Source organism: Ambystoma mexicanum, chromosome 4q (genome assembly GCF_040938575.1).
Source record: "Ambystoma mexicanum isolate Mex_15411 chromosome 4q, UKY_AmexF1_1, whole genome shotgun sequence".
Taxonomy (NCBI): Eukaryota; Metazoa; Chordata; class Amphibia; order Caudata; family Ambystomatidae; genus Ambystoma; species Ambystoma mexicanum.
Genome location: NC_090928.1, coordinates 314,362,310 through 314,385,618, shown reverse-complemented (window position 1 = coordinate 314,385,618; position 23,309 = coordinate 314,362,310). Strand labels below are relative to the sequence as shown.

The 23,309-nt window shown below is 43.5% G+C and overlaps 1 protein-coding gene across 3 annotated transcripts in view; it reads right to left on the bottom strand.

Moving 5' to 3' along the window:
• Positions 1-1,112: 1,112 nt before the first annotated feature.
• Positions 1,113-23,309, bottom strand: part of LOC138468510 (formin-2-like) — a 609,148-nt gene continuing 586,951 nt past the window's right edge. For all 3 annotated transcript variants that reach the window (XM_069609015.1, XM_069609013.1, XM_069609014.1), the window contains one exon: positions 1,113-1,413. In XM_069609015.1, the coding sequence (XP_069465116.1) occupies positions 1,375-1,413 (39 nt within the window). In that variant the 3' untranslated portion in view covers positions 1,113-1,374. The remainder of the gene's footprint in view (positions 1,414-23,309) is intronic.

The window sequence follows — 23,309 nt, the reverse complement described above, 5'->3', positions numbered from 1 at the left end:
CTGTTCTTTCGCTTGTCATGTGTTGAGAGTGCAAAAGTGGCATCGTTCTGGGTGGGGTGTTGTTTATAATGGATGGAAAATCATATAGTTTTGACTTAGAGATAGGCATTAAGTGGGTGGACACATAGCCAAACAACACGGAAGCCTATGTATCCATCCTCATATATAATCTTCATTGAAAAGCATTACAGACCTTCATTCAAAGCCCCTATTCTAAGGTCTTATGTTAAAGCTCTTATTTAAATGATAGTTTCGGCATAAAGGTGGTGCTTTCAGTGCCACCTAACAGCCAAAACTAAAAATGGGGTTACCTGAGAATATGGTGCCATTTCTACACAGTCAAGGACATCTGCATGTCACATTCCAACCCTCAGTACATTCCCTGTCAAACATATGCAAAAAGCAATGTAATGATAGGGCATTTATAACGCACCTGTACACACGTGTTCACATCCACTCTGCACCAATACACCCATCGGAGACACTACAATGCCAGACTCACTGACATTTCTCCTCAATGCCTGCTGCCATGTACTGTGCATGTTCTCCTTGGCTGTATTCCACTAGTGCATCCCTGGTTTTGTTCTTTCTTTTATCAGTAGACATGTATGCAGTTTGTCCTAATGATAGGCTAATGCCTGCATTAGTGGCAACACATCCAGGGCAAAGCAACCGTTCAAATGCCTCATTTACCTTTGTTAACCCTTTCATTTAATTTACACTGAAAACATGTTCAGTATGAAGTGCATTTCAGCTCAGTTTAGCTAAAGTCTAATGTGCAAAAGAGGCCCCAGCAGTATCCACATGTTTTCAGGTGGGACTTCCTTATTCAGGGTCCTGAGCTGCCTCAAACCTGCCATCTAAGCAGAAAGGGCCCAGCAGCCCTTAACATCTATGATTACAGCCTGTCAAATGATACATGGCAATAGCAAAATATGACACACATATTGTATGTCCCACATGAACATTGGCATTGACAAAGTAACAACATTAATGGACCTGGACCATAGGTGTCTTAATGTTCTCTTGGTACACCTCTTCAAGAAGAAGAAGAAAGAATTAACCAACAGATGATTGGTAGAGATGAACAGATTACTCTTGATACAATGATGTAAATGATTCCATGAATGGTTTATTTTCTATAAATCAATAAAAAATAACCTGGTTACAGGTAGGCTATACATCAGGCATTAAACTATAAAGCGTGAGCTTCAATTTAAAAAGATCTTAAGTGCATGTGTGGAAGTGCATAGACCAACAATTGTGAAAAGTGCATGCATACAAACTCAATATGGGCAACAAGACTGTTAAAAACAGGATGCTTTGTTTTTAGTCTTCAGACTTTTTAGTCCATGTCCATGCTCCCGTTTTCGGTCACGCGCTTTTTGTCTTGCATAACCCAAGTTTTGCTTTCTATAAAGACAAGAAAACAAGAGAATAGATTAGCCAGTCTGATTTCAAACAACGTGAAACATACAGGAAAGATGGTTCAATGGTTCATGACATGCAGTGACCAGATTTCAGGGAACATTTCTAACCTGTGCGACTCTCCCACAAAGTACCACATAACAATGGATACCAACATATACCTTCAAATCAATACGAGCATGTAAGAATGAGGCAACATAATGTTCATTTGACTGCGAAATAGAATGATCACTCCAATCTTGCGAACAACCATTTAGGGGGCAACGGTGGGACAATGTAGAACAATGCTGTCTCTGAACTGCAGCTAATCAATGCCATTCAGCCTACAAAGACAACCTCAGAGAAATGGAGCGTTTGTGCTTTCTCTGGCACCAATGAAAAAACGGACTTGCTGCAGAATAACACATTACTTAACTGTAGTTATACTCTCGTTGATGTATAAGCCTTCCCTCTCACAGATTCCTCGCTTTTAAAATTGCCCCAGGTGCAGACTGGACTCTGAAATAATATCACCCATTGAATCTAAACCAGCCAATCAGCTCACTCAAAATTAGGGCCAAATCCACCAATGAAAGCCCATGTCCCGAAGGAGTTCTAAGCTATCCCTCATCAGACCGCTTCCTCCTCGCTTTTCGCAGCTCTCTCCACGCTCTCTCTGGCCTAACCCGTGCTGGCAAACTGACTGGTCAGCATCAGCAACATCCCAAACTCTGCCGTGCTGCCTCAACTCACCAAAACCACAATGTAAAGCGAGAAGTGGCTTGCTCTTAAGCACCCCTCCCATGTCTTTAGGTGGGCATCATCTTTATTGATTAAGCGGCACACAATGGCACATGCCCTTTGTTCAAAGGGAACCATTCATTTTCTGGTCCACACACCATTTCATTTCACTCATGCTTTATTTCGGTAATTTTACCATAAAAGCCTAGATGAAAATACATCAAGGACACAACATTAAGAACATTATAAAATCAAAAGATCACAAAGATGTGCAGCTGTGCTTGGACAAGCTTCATATGAGAGTCGCCTAGTTAATTGAATCAATCTGTTTATAACAGCCAATAATCATCAATGCAATTTACATAAAGTGCTAGTGTGCTTGAAGGTGCAATCTATCAAAGTTTGTTTGTTTTGTTTATGTGTATAGCGCTCCACACCCGGCGGTATCTGGGCGCATTGTACGTTACTTAACAATTACAGGTTTCACAACAAATAGAGGGGAATATAGGTGGACAATACATATATACAATAATTACCCCAATGCTTTGACAACATTATACATCGGAAAGATTATAGAGTAATTTACAAAGCAATACAGCAATTTACATAGGTATATAAGGGTCATAATATTCTGGTTAGTAATCGGAGGCAGTCGCCAAGAGGCAATCATATGTCCCGAGTAATAATCCAGTTTTTTGCTTTCTTTCTAAAGCTGTGCAAGTGCTGGTCAGCCCTTAGGGTGGTGGGCATAGAATTCCATAGCTGAGCTGCCATAACAGGGAAACTGCTTCCACCTGCTTTCTTAAGCTTGTATCTGGGGACCTTTAGATGAAAGGACTGTGCGGTCCTTGCAGGGCGAGTAGAGATTTTTTTCAAAAAGATCCATGAGAAATTTGGGGGGGGCATTATTCAGACATTTGTGCGTAAGGGAGACCACTTTGAATTATATCCTGTCCTTGACGGCTAGCCAGTTGAGTTACGTCTAGCCTCAGATATGTGTTGTCTTGTGGGAATATTTAGGGCAGTTCTTAGTACGTTATTCTGTAAGATTTGCAATTTATTGGTATTTTGTTTATTACCAAATAACTAGAGCTGAAATAAAGTGCATCACAATAGTCCAGTTTCGCGAGAATTAACGCTCTCATTAGTGTAATGCAATTGGAAGTGGATAAGAAAGGCTTTCAGGTGTGAATAAGCTTGCATGTATTAAGCAGTTGTTGAAGTGTTAATTTGCCTATGTAGGTTGAGTTCAGGTAAAAACCCAGCATTTTTACTTCCTTAGACACTTTAATAGCAATGCTGTCGATGTTAAATGACTGGAATTGAATGCCAAGTTTGTTGAGTCTCGCTGGTGCTCCCAAAGCGAGTTCAGTCTTCTCATCATCCAGACAAAGGCCATGAGCAGCCATCATTGTCAGAATGATGATAGATTTTGTTCACCAAGGCCAAGTCAGTGTCGTAGTCTCCAGATAGGGGTATGAGAATCTTGGTGTCATCTGCATAATTAGTATAGGTGACACCCAGATTGTCAAGGTCGAACAATGGCTTAGTGAAAATAATGTACATAGAGGGTGACACACAAGAGCCTTGCGGAACTCCACAAGTTATAGGAGCAGGCTCCGCTGCTGCAGCGGAGAGAAGAGTCATTGACCGATTATCTAGAAAGGATTGAATCCAAGTTATAGCTTCTTGTGAGAAGTGGGCAGCTGAGGACAAATGATTACAGAGCACTGTGATCCACCAGGTTGAAGGCAGCTGAGAGGTCTAGTAATAGTAGTAAAGCCAGTTTTCCTTTCTGCTTGAGTTCAACTATTTGATTTTTCAGGTCAATCAGAGCAGTTTCCGTACCATGCTTAGGTCTGAAGCCAGACTATCGAAGCCCCAATAGATTATGGTTCTCTAAGTAGGTCTGTATCTGGAGGTAGGCTTGTGAATAATTTTTAACAGGAAGGGGACTGTTGCAATAGGTCTGTAATTAGTTGGGGTACTAGGGTCAAGTGTGGGTTTAAGAGCGGGAGGACCCAGGCGTCCTTGAGGTTAGTCAGGACAGTGCATGTTTTGAATGAGGAGTTAATTAATGCAGTGATAAATTATGCTAAGTCTCTGGCTGCTTCTTTTACTATAGATGCCAGGCAGATATTGCCCTGGCATCTGGAAGGTTTCAGCGAGGCTATGCTATCTTCCACTTCCTGGGTGGAGACTTCAGCGAATCTAAAGCATGGTGGGGGATTAGAATCTGCTAGGGGGCTCTGTTGTGTGCACGCATGAGGTAAATTATGTTTTTTTGCTTCCATTTTATCTTGTAGGAGAGACATTTAGTTGGATAGTGCATTTTGTACATTGGTGCACCAGGTTTTATCCTTGATGAACATGTCAATAGGTGATTCCAATACTCTCATGATGACAAAAAGTTATCTTCTGCTAGAACTAGCTTTATTTATCCTATCGTTATATGTGTCGTGATTAGTTTGTCGGATTTCTGATTATATTTAGCTGTGAGTTTCAGGAGATTATATTTATTGGAGACTGTTGGGTGATTTTTCCAGAGGGATTCAGATTTCCTTTTGTCCACGCGTAAGGCTTTGAGATTTGGAGTGAACCATGAGTTGAGGTGAGCTCTAGGTTTGCCTTTGCACAGTTTAAGTGGAGCAATACTTCTATAGCATGGGTAATTGTGGAGTTATACAAGTATACTAGCGCTGCCGGGTCTGAACTGGCAAGGAGAGTATTTGTGATAGGGAGAAGGAGAGGCAGCAGATTATCCACAGTTATATTTTGTTTATTTCCGGTGAGAATTGGGGGTGCCAGAAGGTTAGTCTTGACAGGTCGAGGGCTGCCTAGGATAGTGAACGCTAGTAATTGATGGTCTGTCCAAGCGTAAGATTCAATGGAAGTAATTTCAGTCACACAGTTGAGGTCTGCCACCCAATACAAGGTTCTGCCTTTAGAATGTGTAGGCATATTGATCCTTTGAGTGAAACCTAGTTCTGCTATAGAATTAGCAAGTGCCAAGGCATACTGGTCATTAGGGTTATTAAGACCCAGATTAAAGTCTTTGAGGACTATTATCTGAGAGGTAGGTTTAGTGTTAGTTGAGAATAATGCAGTCATCTCTTCCTCAAAGGTGCCAATAAGGCCTGGTAGTCTGTAAAGCAGACGCATCGTAATGGTTTGTGAGTTAGTGAGAGGTAATTTAACTGTCAAATGTTCGCCTGAAGTTAAAGGGGACTGAGTGGATACTCTTAGACCCAAATTGGACTTGGCAATGAATGCAATGCCTACGCCTCTAGAACTTTCTCTGTCAGACCTCAGGATAGTATAGTTATCTGGGACAGCAAGTAGCAGGGAAGGTCCTGCGGCTGCATGGAACCATGTCTCTGTTATTGCTAAACAGTGCAGTTGTTTAGAGTTGATCAGGTCAGCTAGGTCTAGTGCATGGGCTACCAAGGATCTTGCATTGATAAGAGCACCTTTGATATGTAAGGATTTGTTGTTTGAGTGGTTCAGGTCATGAGTTGAGATATTCTGATCTGATGGTTATTGATCACTTGCGAAGTCTTAGGTTTAAAACTTTATATTTTGATTAAGTGTGTGGTTGGGGTTATGAGGAGGTGAGCACATAGTGTTCATTCTCGAACCAAGCCTTTTATTTCTTCCAATGGCAAGGCAGGGTTGGTTGGGCGTGGGTATTGTGGCAAATCGTTGAATCCATTGGTGGGGAGTCAAAGTACAGACAGTCCCAGTGGAAGGGATATCAGCAGTATTCAGAATCTTAGCTTCAAAATTTAGTGGTGGTAGGAATTTGGTTGGTCTAATGATTTCTGATTGCGACAGACATATGAATTTGTCTGTATTTGGATTTAGAAGTGGCAAGAATTTACTTGGTTTGATTGCCTTTGATTGAGGAATGGGCGAGTTCATGGTAAGAGTGAAGGTGGTCATAGTTAAGTCCCAGGAAATGCAGGTGTAGAGTTCCTTCTTAAAGTATGTGATATCTAAGAGATAGCTAAGGCTTGGGCAGTGTGCTGCAATTAGAAAGTAGTATGAAGAGGCCTACAGTAATCGTGGTGAGGACATACATGGTTTAGCCTACCACGTAGAACCATCCGTAGGGCGTCACTCATCGTCCGTTAAGTTTGGTATTAAGGAACATAGGCTAATTACAGTTGTAGCTAGAATGCAGGTGATAGGCACATATGCTAAATGCAGTTCTAGCTAGGATGCAGGAAATAGGCACATAGGCTAAATACAGTTGTAGCTAGGATGCAGGTGATGGGCACTTACGCTAAATGCAGTTCTAGCTAGGATGCAGGTAATAGGCACATAGGCTAAATGCAGTAATAGCTAGGATGCAGGTAATGGGCACAAGGTCTATTAAGCAAGTACATTCATACCAAAAAGAGGATGACACCCTTAACTAAAACACACCTCCCCCTCACCTTGGAACGGAGAAATTGTTCATATAGATTCACTAAATGTCCTATGGCCCGCCCTAGTGCCTGGGAGGAGTTTCACGTGAATCTTCATCGCCATGCCCTAAGTAGATACTACTCTGTAGCAAAAGTTGCACGTTGATCCTTAGCTGCTATTGACACTGTTATTGCCTCTGTGGTGTTATTAACTGATTGTCAATGAAAAGGGGTTTGTTTCAGAGATCCTTTTCTCGAGTTACCCCATTTAAGGCAAAGCAGTAGAACGTGGACCATATGTTCAGCAGTATTCGGGCAAAAAGGACAGATCTGGCTAACATTAGGATTCCACCTTGACCTCAAGCTAGCAAGGGGGGAGCATACCCAAACAAGCTTTAGTAAAGAGGGATCTCATTTGTTTCCGGTGCATTTGGTCCAGATAGCTTCCATTGCTCACATTCTGCTTCAGGGACCAATATTTATGGAACTGAGTCGGAATCGACAATTTCCTTCCAATTTCAGTTTCATATGTTGTCATAAGGGTGTGCCAGACATTAACATTGGAATCCCCACCAATAGCCTGTGGTTCGACCAGCAGCCAAGAAGCCCAAGTGCTTGGAATTTGTTCTTTAAAAATGAGAGCCATGGCAAAGTCATGGCTCCACCCTGGGGAAAAACATTCCCAACTGCCCCTCACTAGTTAAGTAGATTCCCATCGGTCCATAACCTTATCCAGTACTACACAGGTTTTGACCTACACACTTTTTCAATGGGCACAAGATCTAATTTGAGACCAATCTAATAGTTCGGCGCAGGGGTAGGTAAACCCAAGTGGTTATTCAAGAAATTATTTTCTGTGACTCGCAAATGGGAGCACTTAGTCAAACCCCACAGCTCGGCACCATAAAGGGCTGCCTGTCATGCCTGGGCCTTGTATGTACAAAGCCCCACCCCTACGTTGTCAGGCAAATTCAGCTATGGCACCGCTATACCTAGCTAGGGTCAGTTCAGCCTTCTCTGACTGTTCCCTCTAGGTGCAATCCTGTTTTATTCTAAGGCCCAGGCAATTGTATGTGTGAACCTGTTCAATCGGTGCATCCCCCAGGGCCGTGTTAGCTCTAGGCTGTTTGTTTGCCCTGTTGACCCTAAGAACCATAGCCTTGGTCTTCTGGATGTTAATTGTCAGACCTTTCTCCCGGCAGAAGCTTGCAAAGATGCCCAGCTGGCGGCGCAGTCCCACATGAATCAGTGACAGTAGGACTGCAACGTCCACGAACATCAATATCGGGATTCTGTCTGATGCCAACGATGGGGCATCCGTAGAAGCTTTCAGGAAATCAGTAATTACTCCATTTATGAACAGACAAAAGAGTACACACTATTATCATCCTGTGCATTTTGCCAGGGTGATAACCGAGTTAATGGGCACTGCTTTGGGGTTTGTATGGCCCATAATGGCTCTATATCCTTGATAATGGTCCTCACAATATAACGTTTGGGAAGGGGGATATAACTGTGAATGTAAGCCCCCTGCAGTAGTTAATGCTAGTGCAGAGTGTCCAAGTGGCTCAAGCCCCTGTGGTATCACAAAAGCAATACCAAAGATAAGGATATGTAACATTTTACATAAATTAATTTGAGAATAATTTGAAAAAAATGCTTTGTTTAACCTAAGAACTCGCCCATGAAGTTCACTGAATTTGGAAAGAAACAATTATGGCCAAATGTAAATAAATCCTAAATTTGCTGCAACTTAATGAAAACATTAATTTAAAAAGTGTTTTCAGTGAGATTTTTTCATACACAGAAAATACCCATGCATTTATTACAAATTCAAATACACTGGATTTCTAGCATGCTTCTAGACCGTTTGAGCCACTGGTGCACCCAACAACCAAAATTCGGAGTTAGTCATGTTTCAAAATATCCAGAACAGAACTTGCCAACATACCGCCAGCAACCAGCTTTATTTGGGTATGAGCGCGCACACACACACACACAATCCAATTAGAGGCCTCGCAAGAATGCACACAACACACAGGCAAATGACGTTGTGCTGGCATAGAAGCTGAAAAAATACACAGAACACACCACGCCAGGATGGACATCTCACAAATCTTACATGCACAGAAAACATGAAAAAACCTACGAAACTAAACATACATGTGAATACCGTGGAGCATCAGTAGAAGAACACAGAGACTGTGTAGACATTTTAACCATGAGATTTATTCTAAAATAAAATGAGGCCTAACTTTCGTAACATCTATGGGGTATTCCATACCTATCTTACTAACTAAGGTGGTCGTCAGCCAGGATGAATGTCCAAAAACAAGTCGTCCTCTGTCAAAATCTAACCTAACTGACCCTACCACTAAAGTAACTAAGGCCAGGAGTATGACCGTCTTCTCCCGGTGGCTTTTTTTTTTTTACACTGTGTTCTATGCGCTTTCATTCCACTTAATAGACCATGTGCAAATAGTCTCTTGTTATCCTATGGATTATGTTCCGTAATTCTTATGGGGTACAGATACTTGTCCGCTCCCCTTTTGAGCAAACAATCTTCCTTTTGTATAAGTTCCTGCTCTATTTCTTGTCAGGTTCTAGCCTCTCTGCTGTCTTTCTGGTTTCCTGTGTGTGTTCAGATGTAGCTGCACCGCCCTCCACGTGAGCACAAGTACATCCTTAGGAAGATCATCTAACAGGGCAGTGATGTAATGGTCACTTGCCACAAGAACAGTAAGCTTAGGTTAACAATTGAGAGGCGACAATATAGCACACAGTAGAAGAGGTGTGATTTTCACATAACACAGGAAGGGGCTGCATTAGAATTTTACTTCTGCCAGCATTGTGGCACATAGCATTGCATTGCTTGCATGCACTGTGCTTCATAGAGAGGGCGCGGCACATAATTTTTTCAGGCAGCACACTGCCCCGTGTCTGAGCACGACCCACAGCACACATCATGACATTATCTTTTTCACCCCGTGTCTGCATGGCATGCTTGCAGAAACACCTGGTGCACCTGCCATAGAAAACAGCACATTGCGTAACACACCTGCCCAAAGCCCAGTTCAAGGCACCACATATTTTGAGTTACATGACCGCTGATCAGAAGATGCTCAGCACACAAGAACACTCATCTGTCATTGTACACCCACACGCATGCATACATACAAACATACTTACACAGCTCACCACATTATATTTTCTTACATAAGGGGCATGTGCACTTTTGCTTTTGGTTTTGGTAATATTAGAACACTGTGTGAAGCACATGACTGCATTATTGTATCTTGCGCCTCCACAGATGTTAGGTGCTATGGGGAAGAGCTCTGACATTTTTTTAATAGGTCTGAGGCTGAGGCTTATGCTGCCATTAAGGTGTATTAGGTCAGGGTTATTAGCTGAGAACACTTGATTGAATTTCATCTTGCCCTGCAAACAGGTGGGGAGGGGATGTAAGATAGATTCCCATTCTTAATTGCAAGGGAATAATTTCTCAAGGTACGATTACCTGGTCCCAGACAGCAAGTGCTACCTCATCAGATTGGGAAAGAATACATAATATTTTTGAAGGCCGCAGTGAGGGTTCTCAGTCAGGCCCAATGTGAAATGTGTTGAATAACATGGAGAAACTAGCAAGAACTATGGCCCAGGAGTGGTTTTCGGTAATGGAACGGTCGCTTTTTTCTAGAAGGCCATTAATTGCAGGACTGGTACTATGATGCAGTGTACCATGACTGTCAACATGTAACAAGATAGAGATGTACATACGGAGCAGGTGCAGATGGTTGGAATGGGAAATGAATAAAGGAGGTGTATTTCATGCAGGTCTGCCTGATTACTTCGGCTTGGCCGCCTGGTCCAGGTGGAGCAGGCATTTGGGAGAGGTTGAGCGAGTTGGAGGATTGACAAACACACAAGTGCACCCTCGCATGAAAGCACAAGGTGCAGTGCGGAATTTGTATTTGTCCATTTATAATGCGCCGGAGCCCACAGGCATCAGGGCAAAGAAGGTAAGACGGAAGAGGCATGGAAGGAGTCATAGGAAACCGAACAGGAGCAGGGTTTATCCAAAGACGATAGTTCTCACCTGTGTCCTGAACTTCAAAAGATTTTTTCGGCACGCAATTGTTTAGGAAGTTTGTTCCATAGAATGGCAGCCTGAGAGACAAAGGATCTGCCCATCCTTCTGACCCGCTTACTCCTCAGGACAGAAAGACAGACCCTGTCACTCAATCTGGTGAATCTGGCTGATTTGTGGATCTTAATACATTCTTTAAGATAGCCTGGAGCCTGACCATAAAGGCATTTGCGCATCATTGTGAAGGCTTTGAAATGGGTACGAGCTTCCACAGGGAGCCAGTGCAGACTCCTCCTGTTGGAGGAGATTGGTTTGTGTCGAAGTATAGTCTTGACGATCCGCGCTGCATCGTTTTGCAAAACCTGGACCATCTGAGACTGTTGTCACTAGCCCCCGGCATCAGGGATTTACAATAATCTATCCTTGGCATTATTAGGGCACAAACCATATTGCCCCATTGTAATACTGGATTTGGTTCCATTAACTCCTTTTGAATGCGCTCAATATCGCTCTCTCCACCTCCTTTTTCGTTCTTTATCTTCATCTAATTCCCTTTGCTTTTTTGTGTCCCATCTAACTCTTTCCTCTTCTGGTCTGTTCTCTTCTCTCCTTCCGTTCGCCTTTCACTCTTTGACTTCCCGCCATTTCTGCATCCTTTTATCTCTTAATTTCTGTACTTCTTCCTCTTCTCTCTTCCTTTCTTGCCTATTCCATTCTAAGATTGCTCTCTGCCTGTTGTCATATTATCTTTGCTTCTCTGCCCTTTCTTACTTTGTCTGCTGTTCCTCCTGATACATCTGTTCTCGTCACCGTCTACTCTTTCTTTTGCTTTCATCTTCCTTCAATCTCTTTTCTCGTTCCCTGTCTTTTCTATCCTGTTCATCCCGATCTTCCCTTTGCCTGACTTCATCAATACTTTTCCCATCAAGCTTGAGCAATATCTGTCGACCCATCCATTCGTTCTGTGCGAGCGTTACCTCGTCAGCTTTGTCCTTTTCCCTTTTCTATCTCTTAATCTCTTGTTCTATGTCCGTGGTTACATTCGATCGTTCACGTTTCTTTTCCTTGTTCTCAAGACCTTAAAGATCTCTTCCTTCCTTCTAGTCTCTTCTTGACTTTCGTCACTGCTATAAGCAGGCGGTTCCTATATCGGGTTACTATACCCTGTCGCAGCTTTCAGTTCCTTTAACGGATACAGTCCTACATCTTCCGTACTATCGCCATTTACTTCCAGTGAGGTAAGGGGAGACGAAGGCTCGACACCTTCCTCCCTGCACTGGCTAAGCATCCACTCTTCAGGAGGCGACTCCTCTTGCTCCTCCTGGTACATTTTTCAGAGCTCTAAAATAACTAATCTTTTCTCTAATTTATTTCCTGTGTACTCTGCGTGCAAGTATGTGGTCATGTGTTGCAATACTGCTTTTGACAGCGATCCCCCTGGTGGCCACGACATGAATATTTTATCTGCTGTGCTCTTTACCAATTCTGCGCTGTACGATTTGATCTCGGGCATATGTTTTGTCAGTGTCTTGTACATGTGCATCAGTGGAGTAACTTTTCCCATTGTGACAAATCTCAATTGACTGTCAATGCTTACCAGTGGTTACACAGAATACATTTCAGAAAAACAACAAATATGAGCGCACTCCAACCTTCGCCGCTCAAAGCTTCTATTTCTCAATTATATCAGTCTACCATGCGGTCGGCGCCAAGAATGACCCAAGACAGATAACTTTTTGTCTCTACTTAACACAACCTATCTTTGTCGTTCTTCGACACTTCCCTTTTTTGAAATACACAAAATACACAGACAGACTAGTGGACTTTTCACATATTCACCATGGTACTCCTTTTCTCTCAGCCCCTAAAATTCCCCGATTGGAGTTTGAGTCATTCCCTATCATAGACCTGTCTGTGTGCACCTAATTTACCCACTTGGGTTTTGAAATTACTCCTTCTAAAGCTCCTTGAGCTAAGAAACTGGCTTTTCTAACACTCCTCGTTACATATCTTCTAACGCTCCTCGTCATATACTAAACAACTCCCGTTCCTTCTCTATGTTCCCCACAATCCCGCCCCCACAGTTTGCTATTCCCCTTAGTCTACTCACCATTCGCTTTTCAGCTCTAGGCCTTCATTATTATCTCCCCTCCTTCAATCGACCACATCACCTTCAGTCCACTCAGCGCCTGTGGAAACCAGGAGGGATATCGTCAAAGAGGGACCCGTCGCACCATCATGATTTTTTTTGCAAGAATTCTGTGTTGGCCGCTCTCCACAGGAAACTTTGCAATCTTTCGGCTAGATCGCGGTGGGTGTCCGATTATCCGGAAATCATGAGTCTACTAATCGATGGCTCTTATCTAACCATCTTCTCTCTGATACCACGTGAACGTGTAGGCCGCTTAAGATGAGGTAGCACACTATGATATGATTATTTATAACGCGCTTAATACTTAGAGGTTTTTAAGCGTGGACCCGGGGATCAAACCTGTGTTGCTCCGTGTCATCTTTTTTCCAAGGCAAACACGTTGCCCCTGAGCTATCTTCCTGAGGCTATGGGATAGATGGGGATGCATATGTTCCTCAAACATCAATAATAAGACCGACATCTCACAGCATACATCTCAAAGATTTACATTAAAAAAACATACTTTTATACTGAAAACTTATCACTGACGTCATACTACATGGAAAAATAAGAAAATCTAAACGGGATTGTGATAGGGCAACAGGGAACATATAGGTATACTCGATATGGGATTGTGATTGGGTCTCTACAGTCAGGTGGACAACTATGCCCAACCCTAGTGCAAGTAATTGTCAGTGTCATAAATTACACAAAGTTTCATTGGGTCTCAAACTATAGGGCTCTTTGATACGTGGCCCTCTATGATTGGTTGGCACGCTTGTACCCTTCTGGAATATTCCACTATCAGCCCACAAGCTGATACCCCAGGTGCTGGAGGGGTGGACTTGACCATTTCTCCCCATCCAATTAGCCCATCATCACTCAAGCTGTCTGTCATGAGAATAGTTTTTGAACTCGGCCTTTCAAGTATCACTGCTCCTGGGAATGAAAGGAAGTGTGAGCATGCCCTTATATTCAAGTCTTGGCGTAGTATGCGCTCAAGTCTATTTCCATCTGGGCCATGTGACTGGAGACCACATTTTGAGCTCCTTCTTTGCATTTCATACTATTAAAACTTGGCTCTCATTGTCTTCCATCACTCCTTAACAGGAGGTTGCCTCACCTCTTACGTCCATTGCATCTTTCCATGATAGATAACCAGATTCTTGGCTGCCTCAACCCTTGACACTGGGCCAGACAAGCTTTCTCGAGTCTTCTTCCATCTCCAGCTGTTCTCATTCTACTACGCCACATTTTCAGCCCTTCTGCTCATAGGATCCCAGTTTGCTTTAAACACGATGTGGAACATCCAGATTAATAATATATATATATATATATATATATATATATATATATATATATATATATATATATATGGCACCGCCTGCAGCCAGCCTTCTTGAATACTTAGTCTACTTGCGTTACTGCATCTGTAAAATTATAAAACAGTTTGCATTCTCTTCCATGCTCTGTAAATGTGAAATCTTCATTCCTCACATAAAGGGTCACTCAATTCTTTACTTCGTCATCATATTCTTTATGACCTGTTCACCTTCTCTCTTGTCATCTCTTCTTGGTGCGTCACCTTGCTTCATGTGACATCACCAGTCTCCTCTTTCATTCATCTTTACACATTCTTCAGTGATATCTTTCAAGAGACGGTCAACTCTTCGTGGATACATGAAGAATTGTTCTCTCAATGGATACCTTGCTTCAAAGGCTGCTCCTGTTATCGGCATCATCACAGGTATCATGCTGGTCACCTTTTCTGGTTCACAACATATAGGCATGATAGGGGCGGGACTTCCGGTAGAGGCATTTGACTCCTCTTCTACACCTATTTCACCCACCACTGGCAACTCTTCAAACCATTCCCTTCCCCCATTAATGGGCTATCTTCAAATAACCCCTTCCTCCACATAACCCTAGCCCTCGCACTTAACTGTCATCGAATAGGGGCTTCTTCCCCCATAAACATCTTCTCCCTCTCACCCACCCTTCTCCTTGGATTGCCAATACCTTGCACAATTTGAACCCAATTCTCTCCATGTCACATGCTGACATTCTCATCAGTCACCCTATCTAGAAAATGAGGTGTGTGCAGTGTGATTAGTGCTCAGTGCGGCTTGATTTCTGTCCTTTGGTGCATTCAGTAGTACGGCATATGCGTGAACCTGCCCTCCTCTACGTGCCCTCCTCTAATCTCATCGAGCTGCAGCTGAGAGTCCTGGGAACCTCCTGAGAGACTTGGGAGGACGAACATGAGCTACAGTAAGCTGCAGTGGGGTGTTTGGGCTGACCCTGTGTTTTCTGTCGGCCCTTTCAGCCCCCAGGTGGTGAGCTGGCAGAAGAGTGAGCAGAGCGCTTCCCCGAAAACATAAGGTTCTGTGCAACATTCGTGGCTCTGCCGCACAGAAAATCAGGAGAGGTAAGCGCAGAGCGGTTGGTGCAGGTGGAGTTTGTTACTCCATGGTATTGGTGGCCCCGATTTTGAGGGCACTTTGAGTCTTCTTTTAACCTTCGTGAGTATGGCAATAATACTGCCATAGCCCTAGGTTTTGGTGTGAGTTGAAGTCGGGCCCTTTTGCCGACATCTGTGGTCCTTTGCGGAGTAATAAATCAGAAAAACTCCTTTTGTTAGCCCTCTGTATCAGATACACTGGAGGGGGAAGGGGCCATGGCACCCTTGTTGGAGGATCCAGTGGTAGCCCCAATTCCTGGGGACAAAGAGCACCCCATCTTTGTGTCATCGGCCTCACAAACAGAGCCTCCCCACATCAGTCCCGCTGCTTCCCCAAAGGCACCTCGATTATCTGCCTGTCCCAACATGGCTTTTGAATCAGGAAATTCGACACATGAACCTGAACCATCGGACTACAGTACCCATGAAACCTCACAATCTGGAAATGCAACTCTCAATTTTGCTATTAAAATATTGCTAAAACTATGTGGCACGATCCATGAGGACCAAAAAGCACAGGGGAGAGTGATCCTTGCCCTTCATAAACTCTTGAGTGCACCCAATAAAACCTCCAATATCCCCTGCATCGACTTGAGGGGAATTCCGGCCATTGCCATTCCACAAAATGGCAGGATAGTGAAACCCCAGCACCGACTATGGACAAGGAAACCACGACAGAGGAAGAAAACAGGCCCCCACCAGCGGGTGCGGGGGTGCTGGAAAATGGGGCCCAACCTTCCAGGAAGCAGAGAAGACAAGCTAAGAAATATGTGGAAAAAGCCAATAATCCACCTCCCCGAAACTCTACACCCCGGTCCCCAGCTAAAAATATATCCAAGAAACAACGCAAACGGGCAGCCAGAAGGAAAAGAAGATCGGGCCAAACAGTGGGCAAATTAACGAGCTGGCTAATGGACGATCAGTCGGGCCATATTAGCCAGCAATCGGAAGCCCAGATGACTGCCTGTACTGAAACAGGCTGTGCCACGCAAAATTCGGTATCAATACCTAGGCAGGAGCCCGAGGTCCTCCATCGCACTCCTTCCCAAACCCCCTTTATGGGCGGTGGTGGGCCTCTGGTGCCAGGTAAAATAGATACCAAAAATGTGGCGATATCCCCGGTGGAGTTTGGAAAAACTGGCAATTAAATCGACCTACCCTTTTTACTCTCTTTTCAAAAAATTCCATCTCTACGAATATTAAACTCCAGTGATGTTGACTTTGTGGAACCCTCACGAATAAAGGGAGTGAAACTTACAACCATACACTGCTGTCTGCCCGAAACAGCCTCCATGATAAGGGCAAATCGGGCTTCGCTGGAACATTTGGGCTACGTATTAGACGCGCCCTTACCGACTGACCCGAGGGTGGAAAAGTGTCAAAAATGTTCCTTTGCTTGTACCTCTGGTCCCGCTGCAACAGCCACAACAAAATCTGTACAAAGACTCTGTGACGAGCAAGGGTGGGAGTGGCTGCAAGGAATGTTCGCCCAGAAAAAAAAGAGGATGAACTTCGAACATCATTAGCTGGAACACGAGGGGATTCAGCCATTGGCTGAATGAGGGAGCCTCCCGCGACCTCCTATTATCTGCTGACCTATTTCTATTACAGGAATCTTGGGTAACCTTTGAACTGGAATTTGATGGCTATATAACTTACCAATCTATAGCAATAAGGGGAGAAAGTGGTAGACCGAAAGGGGGCCTTCTTACATGCGTCAAATCCTCATACAACCCTAAATTGATTCATCAGGATAGCCCAGGGGGAAATGTTTTGGCGATCCAAATAAGCCCACCGGGTGGTTGGGCAGGGATTATTGAAATTTTGATCATCAACATATATGACCCCCCCTGGTGATCTGAATACGGAAATATTAGGGGACAAACTTGACACATTGTTAACTACCTGGTGCATTGGGGAAAAAACGTCAGCTGTTATACTCTGTGGTGATCTGAACGCTAAGTGCCTTGACTTGGAAGGATGTGGGAACTACCGCTATGTTCAGAACATGAGTAACTTGCCCCTGACTAAGAACAACAACAAAGGGAGATTATGGCTGGATATCCTAAAGGAATGGAACTTGACCCTACTAAATGGTCGAACAAGGGGGGGGGACATACCAGGGAAAGAATCTTGGGCTGTTGGAAAAAAGTGCTCTGTGCTTGACTATATGTCTATCAATTTGCATCCTGCCTCATGTCCTGCAACTAAGTATTAAGTTGAATGATTATAGTGATCACGGAACCCTCACGCTGTGTGTGGATGGTGGTGGGGATATGGTTGAGGATGGCACCTAATCAAGCTGGTAATAAGATCAGATGGACCCAGAGCAATATTGATAAAATGAATACCATCTCCTTCCCCAACCACACGAATATTAAACAGCTAATGTGGGGAAAGCGTCCTGAGGAAATTAAATGTTGGATTACACACCTAACACATTCACTTTCAAAAGTAACCCTACCTCGGGGATAAATTGGAAGAGGGGGAGCACTCTAACATTTGATGTAAATATAAGAGATCAGAAACGTGCTATGCGGCGAGCCCTAAGAGCCCGAAGAGTGCAAAAAACAGCAAAAACTGAGGAGGGCCTACTCAACCTTGAGACCTTAGAGATAAAACGAAAATATTGCATTGGGCTAAGAAGGTATCGCCAGACACAAAAAAGATCTCAATGGCAGAAGTTTGCAGAAGCCCTTTGCAGTAAAAACAGCCGTAGGATTTGGCAAATACTGGCCCAGGCGGGGGGGAGAACAGAAGCTGAAGGTTTTAAATCCCATTTCGGGTGAATAATGGGTAGAATATATCTCTAATAAATTCTACAGAGATAATGTGACCAACACATACAGTATGGTGGGGGTAACGAATTGGCCTCTCCCCCTTAGTTACAAGATTATAAAACAGACCATCTTGAATCTAAAAACCTCAAATGCCCCAGGACCAAAGGGCTTAGCCAATGCTGTACTAAAAAAGGATCCACATAACTGGGCGCATAACAGTTGGGACTGGTCATAAACCGGGGAAAAACAAAAATAATGACTATTGCAAGAAAAGGCCCTAAACAAACTGGTATTGATTTCACTGTGTGAACAATAGCGGTGGTGGAGCAATATCCATACTTGGGTTTAGACTTCAAAGCACTGTCCGACTACGAAGCAATAATAAATAAAAAATGGAGAGCAAAATTGCTCACCCTCCAGACCTGTAGATTTCCAAAGGGCACTGCAGGTTTCAGCATGGCGGGTATCTCTGAAATTTTACCAGCAATGCTTTGTACCCACAATTCTATATGCCCTGGAGGCATTATCCATGCAAGATCTATCTTGGCTCAACATTTAAGAAGATCACTATTGGCGCACTGTTTTTGGCCTGGGACCATCCTGCTCAGTACAATACCTAAGATTAGAACTGGGGCTCATTTCCCTGAGAGGGATGGCACTGCGTGCGCGAGGTTCCTTCTATTTGAAAGCTCGAGCAAACCCCTGCTGCAAATTACTCAGGTTGGCAGGGCATAGCTATGATTCAGAAAAACATCCCTGGGGTGGATCATACAAAGAGTTGAATGAATCATTATTTGCAGAGATTGACTGGCCTTATGAAAAACTGAAACATCTACCATATATCCACCAAAAAAAGCATTTGGCGATAAACTGAATAAGTGGGATTGGTGTATGAATATAGACCACTTATCCATGCTCAGTGGGTATGAGGCAGTCTCTCACGTCACCCACAGATACCTAAAAACTCAGGCTTACTTAATGCTATCTCTGGCCCCTGAAGTTAGACGGTTCCTGCTGCAATAAAGAACAAATCAGCTACCGGTTCTTACTATTACTGGGCCTCGGTTGAACATTCTTCGAGAGGCCAGGACCTGTCAAATCTGTCAGGGGGCAGGAGTACTTGAATCCACCCGACATGTTCTAACACTCTGCCCAAAACTGGGCCCTACATATATGGGTGCATATGAAAAATGGGTCCACAATTATGAGGCGATAAAAGAAGACGACTTCTGGTATGGTTGTCTGAATACAGTCTCCTTAAGCCTTCAGCTAGCACTCTTCAGGGTATGGACCCATATCAAGCCTTTACTCCAGATATAAACTTATATCTGAAAGTCGGTATATAACTCTGACTTGGTGATTGTGTGAATCTATGGTCTGGGAAATGTCTGTAAATTGCTGACCATGACATATCCCTATTCTATCCAATGATTTGATCGCCTCTTAGACCTTTAAAATCGATTGTCACAGCCTAGGTATCCTGAGCTCAATAAACTTCTTCTTTCCTTTAATTCCTTAACCACTGCATAAATAAACTTGACATTTATCTATTTTAGAGTTTATAACAATTAGAGAACTCTGATTAACAAAAGATCATATGTTAGCTGTTTTATATTGCAGTTTGTCACCCATGTTGTAAATTGTATCCTGTATTATCTAACCTAATTTATTTATTTCATATATAGTTTGTTCTGGTCTATTATGTATATGAGCTTTGTATGAGTTGTGTAAAATCCAATTTCTGGATTGTATCACAATAAAGTATTTATTTAAAATGAGGTTGTGCCATGTGATGCCCCACTAGCCCAGTCCCAGAGCCCCTCAAATCAGAGGCAGCCTTTGGTGCCAGGGTGTTGAATAACAATTGAAGGAGCACCAAGATTTCTAAACTATTCATGGGTAAGCAAGCCCTTGTGGGGTGCTGAATGTTTTCACTGGAGGTTTCTAGAGTGTAAGACAAATTAGAACAAGCGACCAAGCACAGCGAGGGAGCCTCCAAAAGTTAAGGACTGTATGTGTGAAGCACAATTACGGGAAAGGGGAAAGAAGGTGTTAAAAACGATATTACCACAATTTACAGTTGGGTCTCTAGGGTAAAACATGAACAAATCAATGAAAGGCCATGTCACCAAGAGTACACTACATCAGAGCATGTTATACCATTTTCAAAAGGTCACAGCCACAACTTATCTATGCCAGTAATTGTCAGTGTTAATCGCTTGCGTGAGGTTGCTGCCACAATATATCCATGCCAGTAATGTTTGCTTTACATTCCATGCATGAAACGCTTCAGTCTTAATCCATATGATTTATAGGGACCATTACTGACATGGATAGGTTGCAGTAGCAGCTTCAGGCATGTGATTTAAAGTGTCCATTGGTAGCATGGCTAGGATAACCTATCTATTCCAGTAATGGCCACTTTAAATCATCCAGTGGCAGCTGGAGAATCTTAATTGGATGGGTGTAAATATTTCCCCCAAATATGTCAGAGCGACAGAGTGTAGAGAGGGAGTCTGAAACAACCTAGGGGCTTGGGAGTTGTTTCCCTCCCCCTGGAGAGTTTTTTTTTAATTTTAATAATGGGTTAAAATGGTGCATTATACAGCACAGTGTGTGTAAAACTGGTTAAAAATCCAGACTATTTGCTTGTCACTAATAGTACACAAGAATTTCCCAATGTATTTTCATGATACATTTGCCCAGAATACATACCAGCATAAAAACATGTTCAACATGTTCACACTGGTTGTGCCCATACATTTACATGTTGGCTATACCAATATATGGCGAAATTCCAATATAAGAGCATACTCCTGTTTGCTGTTCACACAATGCCAGTAATCATGTTATGTGAAAACATGTCTACACTGGCTGTGCCAATACATGACAGTATCCTCACATAAGAACATACTCCTGTTAACTTTGCCTTCATAAATGTCATTCCACAATAAAACAACATGTCCAGACATGCTGCACAATGTTGTCCAGTCTAGACAAATAAAAACACGTATCATGATTACTTTATCAAAGTTATCCAGTAAAAAATGTCGTGCCAAAGGGCTAATGCCCCAAAATGCCAGTCCAGCCACATAATAATGCATTCTTTCTTTTATCAAATCGGCAGTTGATAAATGGAAGGATCGTGATTTTTTTTAATGGTTATCCATGATAGATGTACAGTAAAATAAATCTGCTGCTGTGCCACCACCGGCTCCCCGGCCCTGCACAAACTCACATGCATGCACACATTCATAGAACATATTCACTTGCTCATTCCTTTCACACTCATTCAAACTATCTGCACAAAAACAATGCTTATTACATTCGGCTTCTGAGAGCCATCCGCCCCTTCTTAGTGAAAAGAACTTGGCCACGATTGCTAGGGCCATTATTTTATCACGCCTGGATTATGGCAATTCATTGTTGGTGGAGGCTACTAAAAAATGCATTGAGAAATGCCAGATAATGGAAAACAACGCGGTACATGTGGTAAAAGGGATCAACAGAAGAGATCATGTGACAGAAGGAAGGAGAGCACTTCACTGGCTTAGGATTGAGGACAGAATCCTTTTTAAAGCCATGACGCTAATGCACAGATGTTTGTATGGGGTGGCTCCGACGTACCTCAGGTCTAAGTTCATTAGATATACTCCTAACAGGACCATGAGATCGGAAGCACATGGTACACTGCAAGTGCCACCAGCAAATCTAGCAACGGGTTCCAGAAATATCTTTCCGGTTCAGGCGGCCCAGCAGTGGAACAAACTTCTTCTGGCTATGCGTCTAGAACCGAATTAAAGAATCTTCAAGAAGCACCTTAAGACTTACCTTTTGAAGTAAATCTCCTTATAGACAGAAGCTCCCCTAGTAACTCAGTTGTTCGTCTACTGTACCCTGTTTTTATGTTTCAACGCCCTGATGCCTGCAGGCTTTCGGTGCATTACAAATGCATAAATAAAATGAAAACCATACATCATACACTCACTGATCGCACACATATAATATTACATTAAAAAACAGAAAATCTTACCCGCACGCAGCCTGGCCCAATCCTCACGCAGCTCCACCATAACCTCCAGAAAGCCCCCCAGCTCCAGCACAGCACGAACAGGAACAAGGAAGCAAAGCGCTTCATGGTTGCTGGACATGCACGCAGGTGCCGAATCGCTACTGGTGCAGATCCACGATGCTTTTGTATGTGCTCAGTGACGCATTATCACTTCCTTTCACATACAAATGCATAGTACTTTTGAGAAACCTGAGGGTGTCTCACGCGCTAGTCCCCGGAGATCTGTCATCCAGGTGGCCTGGACATGGCCATCGGTAGTGAATACAGTTCCTGGGGGTGGACCAGAGGGGAAAGATTACCTGGATGGGGGGTCATTGGGAAGTGGGACACCGAAGGGTGAGATGCGGTACCCCCTTCCTTATAACACCTTTTCCCCTTCCTAAACTGTAGGATATTTAGAAGCTCACCCGCCCCCTTTTCTGACACAAACACTTTCTCACACCGTGAAAGACAACAGACTAACATCAGAGTCGTTTACCTGACATGTCCCAAATCAAGGTGCAGGCCGAGTCAGGCAATTGGCGATAACTAAAGACACCTGACTGTCCTTTTCTTTCCCCACAGAGAAAAAACGGCACGAGAGCACACTTTGAGCAAGGCCAAACACACGAGAAAGCAGCTATTCCAGGACGGCAGTTCAAACGGAGGAGAAAGGTGGCGAGACCTGAAAGGACGACAATGAGGGACGTGCCCTTGCCCTTTTCAAACCAGACCTGCAAAGCCTCAGTGAAAGAAACAATAAGACCGGGAGCTACAGCTGGCGTGTGGTGTGACAGATGTCAATGGTGCACGGGGCCCTACCGCACTGACAGCCAAGGTGGGGAGAAGCGCTTGCTCCTGTGCTACTGTCCTTGACTCCAGAGGCAAGAAACGCCAATGAGTTCAGCACAGCCGGTGAGTAGGCGAGAGCTGATAGTAAACCAGACTGTGGTGGGCTCAATGTTACAAACAGCAACATTAATTGAACAAAGAACTTGTATGTATTGAACATTTAAGAAAACCCAGTGAAGGACCAGCTGCAGAGTGGTCCGGCACCACCTAGGCACTCATTTGAAAGACGCTGGCTGTTCGCATTGTTGAAACTACAAATACCAACAGGCCCTAGGAGGGGCTGTCGTGAGGTGTCAAAGTGGTCATAGAAGGGTCAAGTCAAACCCTTCGTACAACTGAAAGTCTTCGACATGTTGTCAAGAGGAAAGCTAAGGAAAGTACATCCTGCAT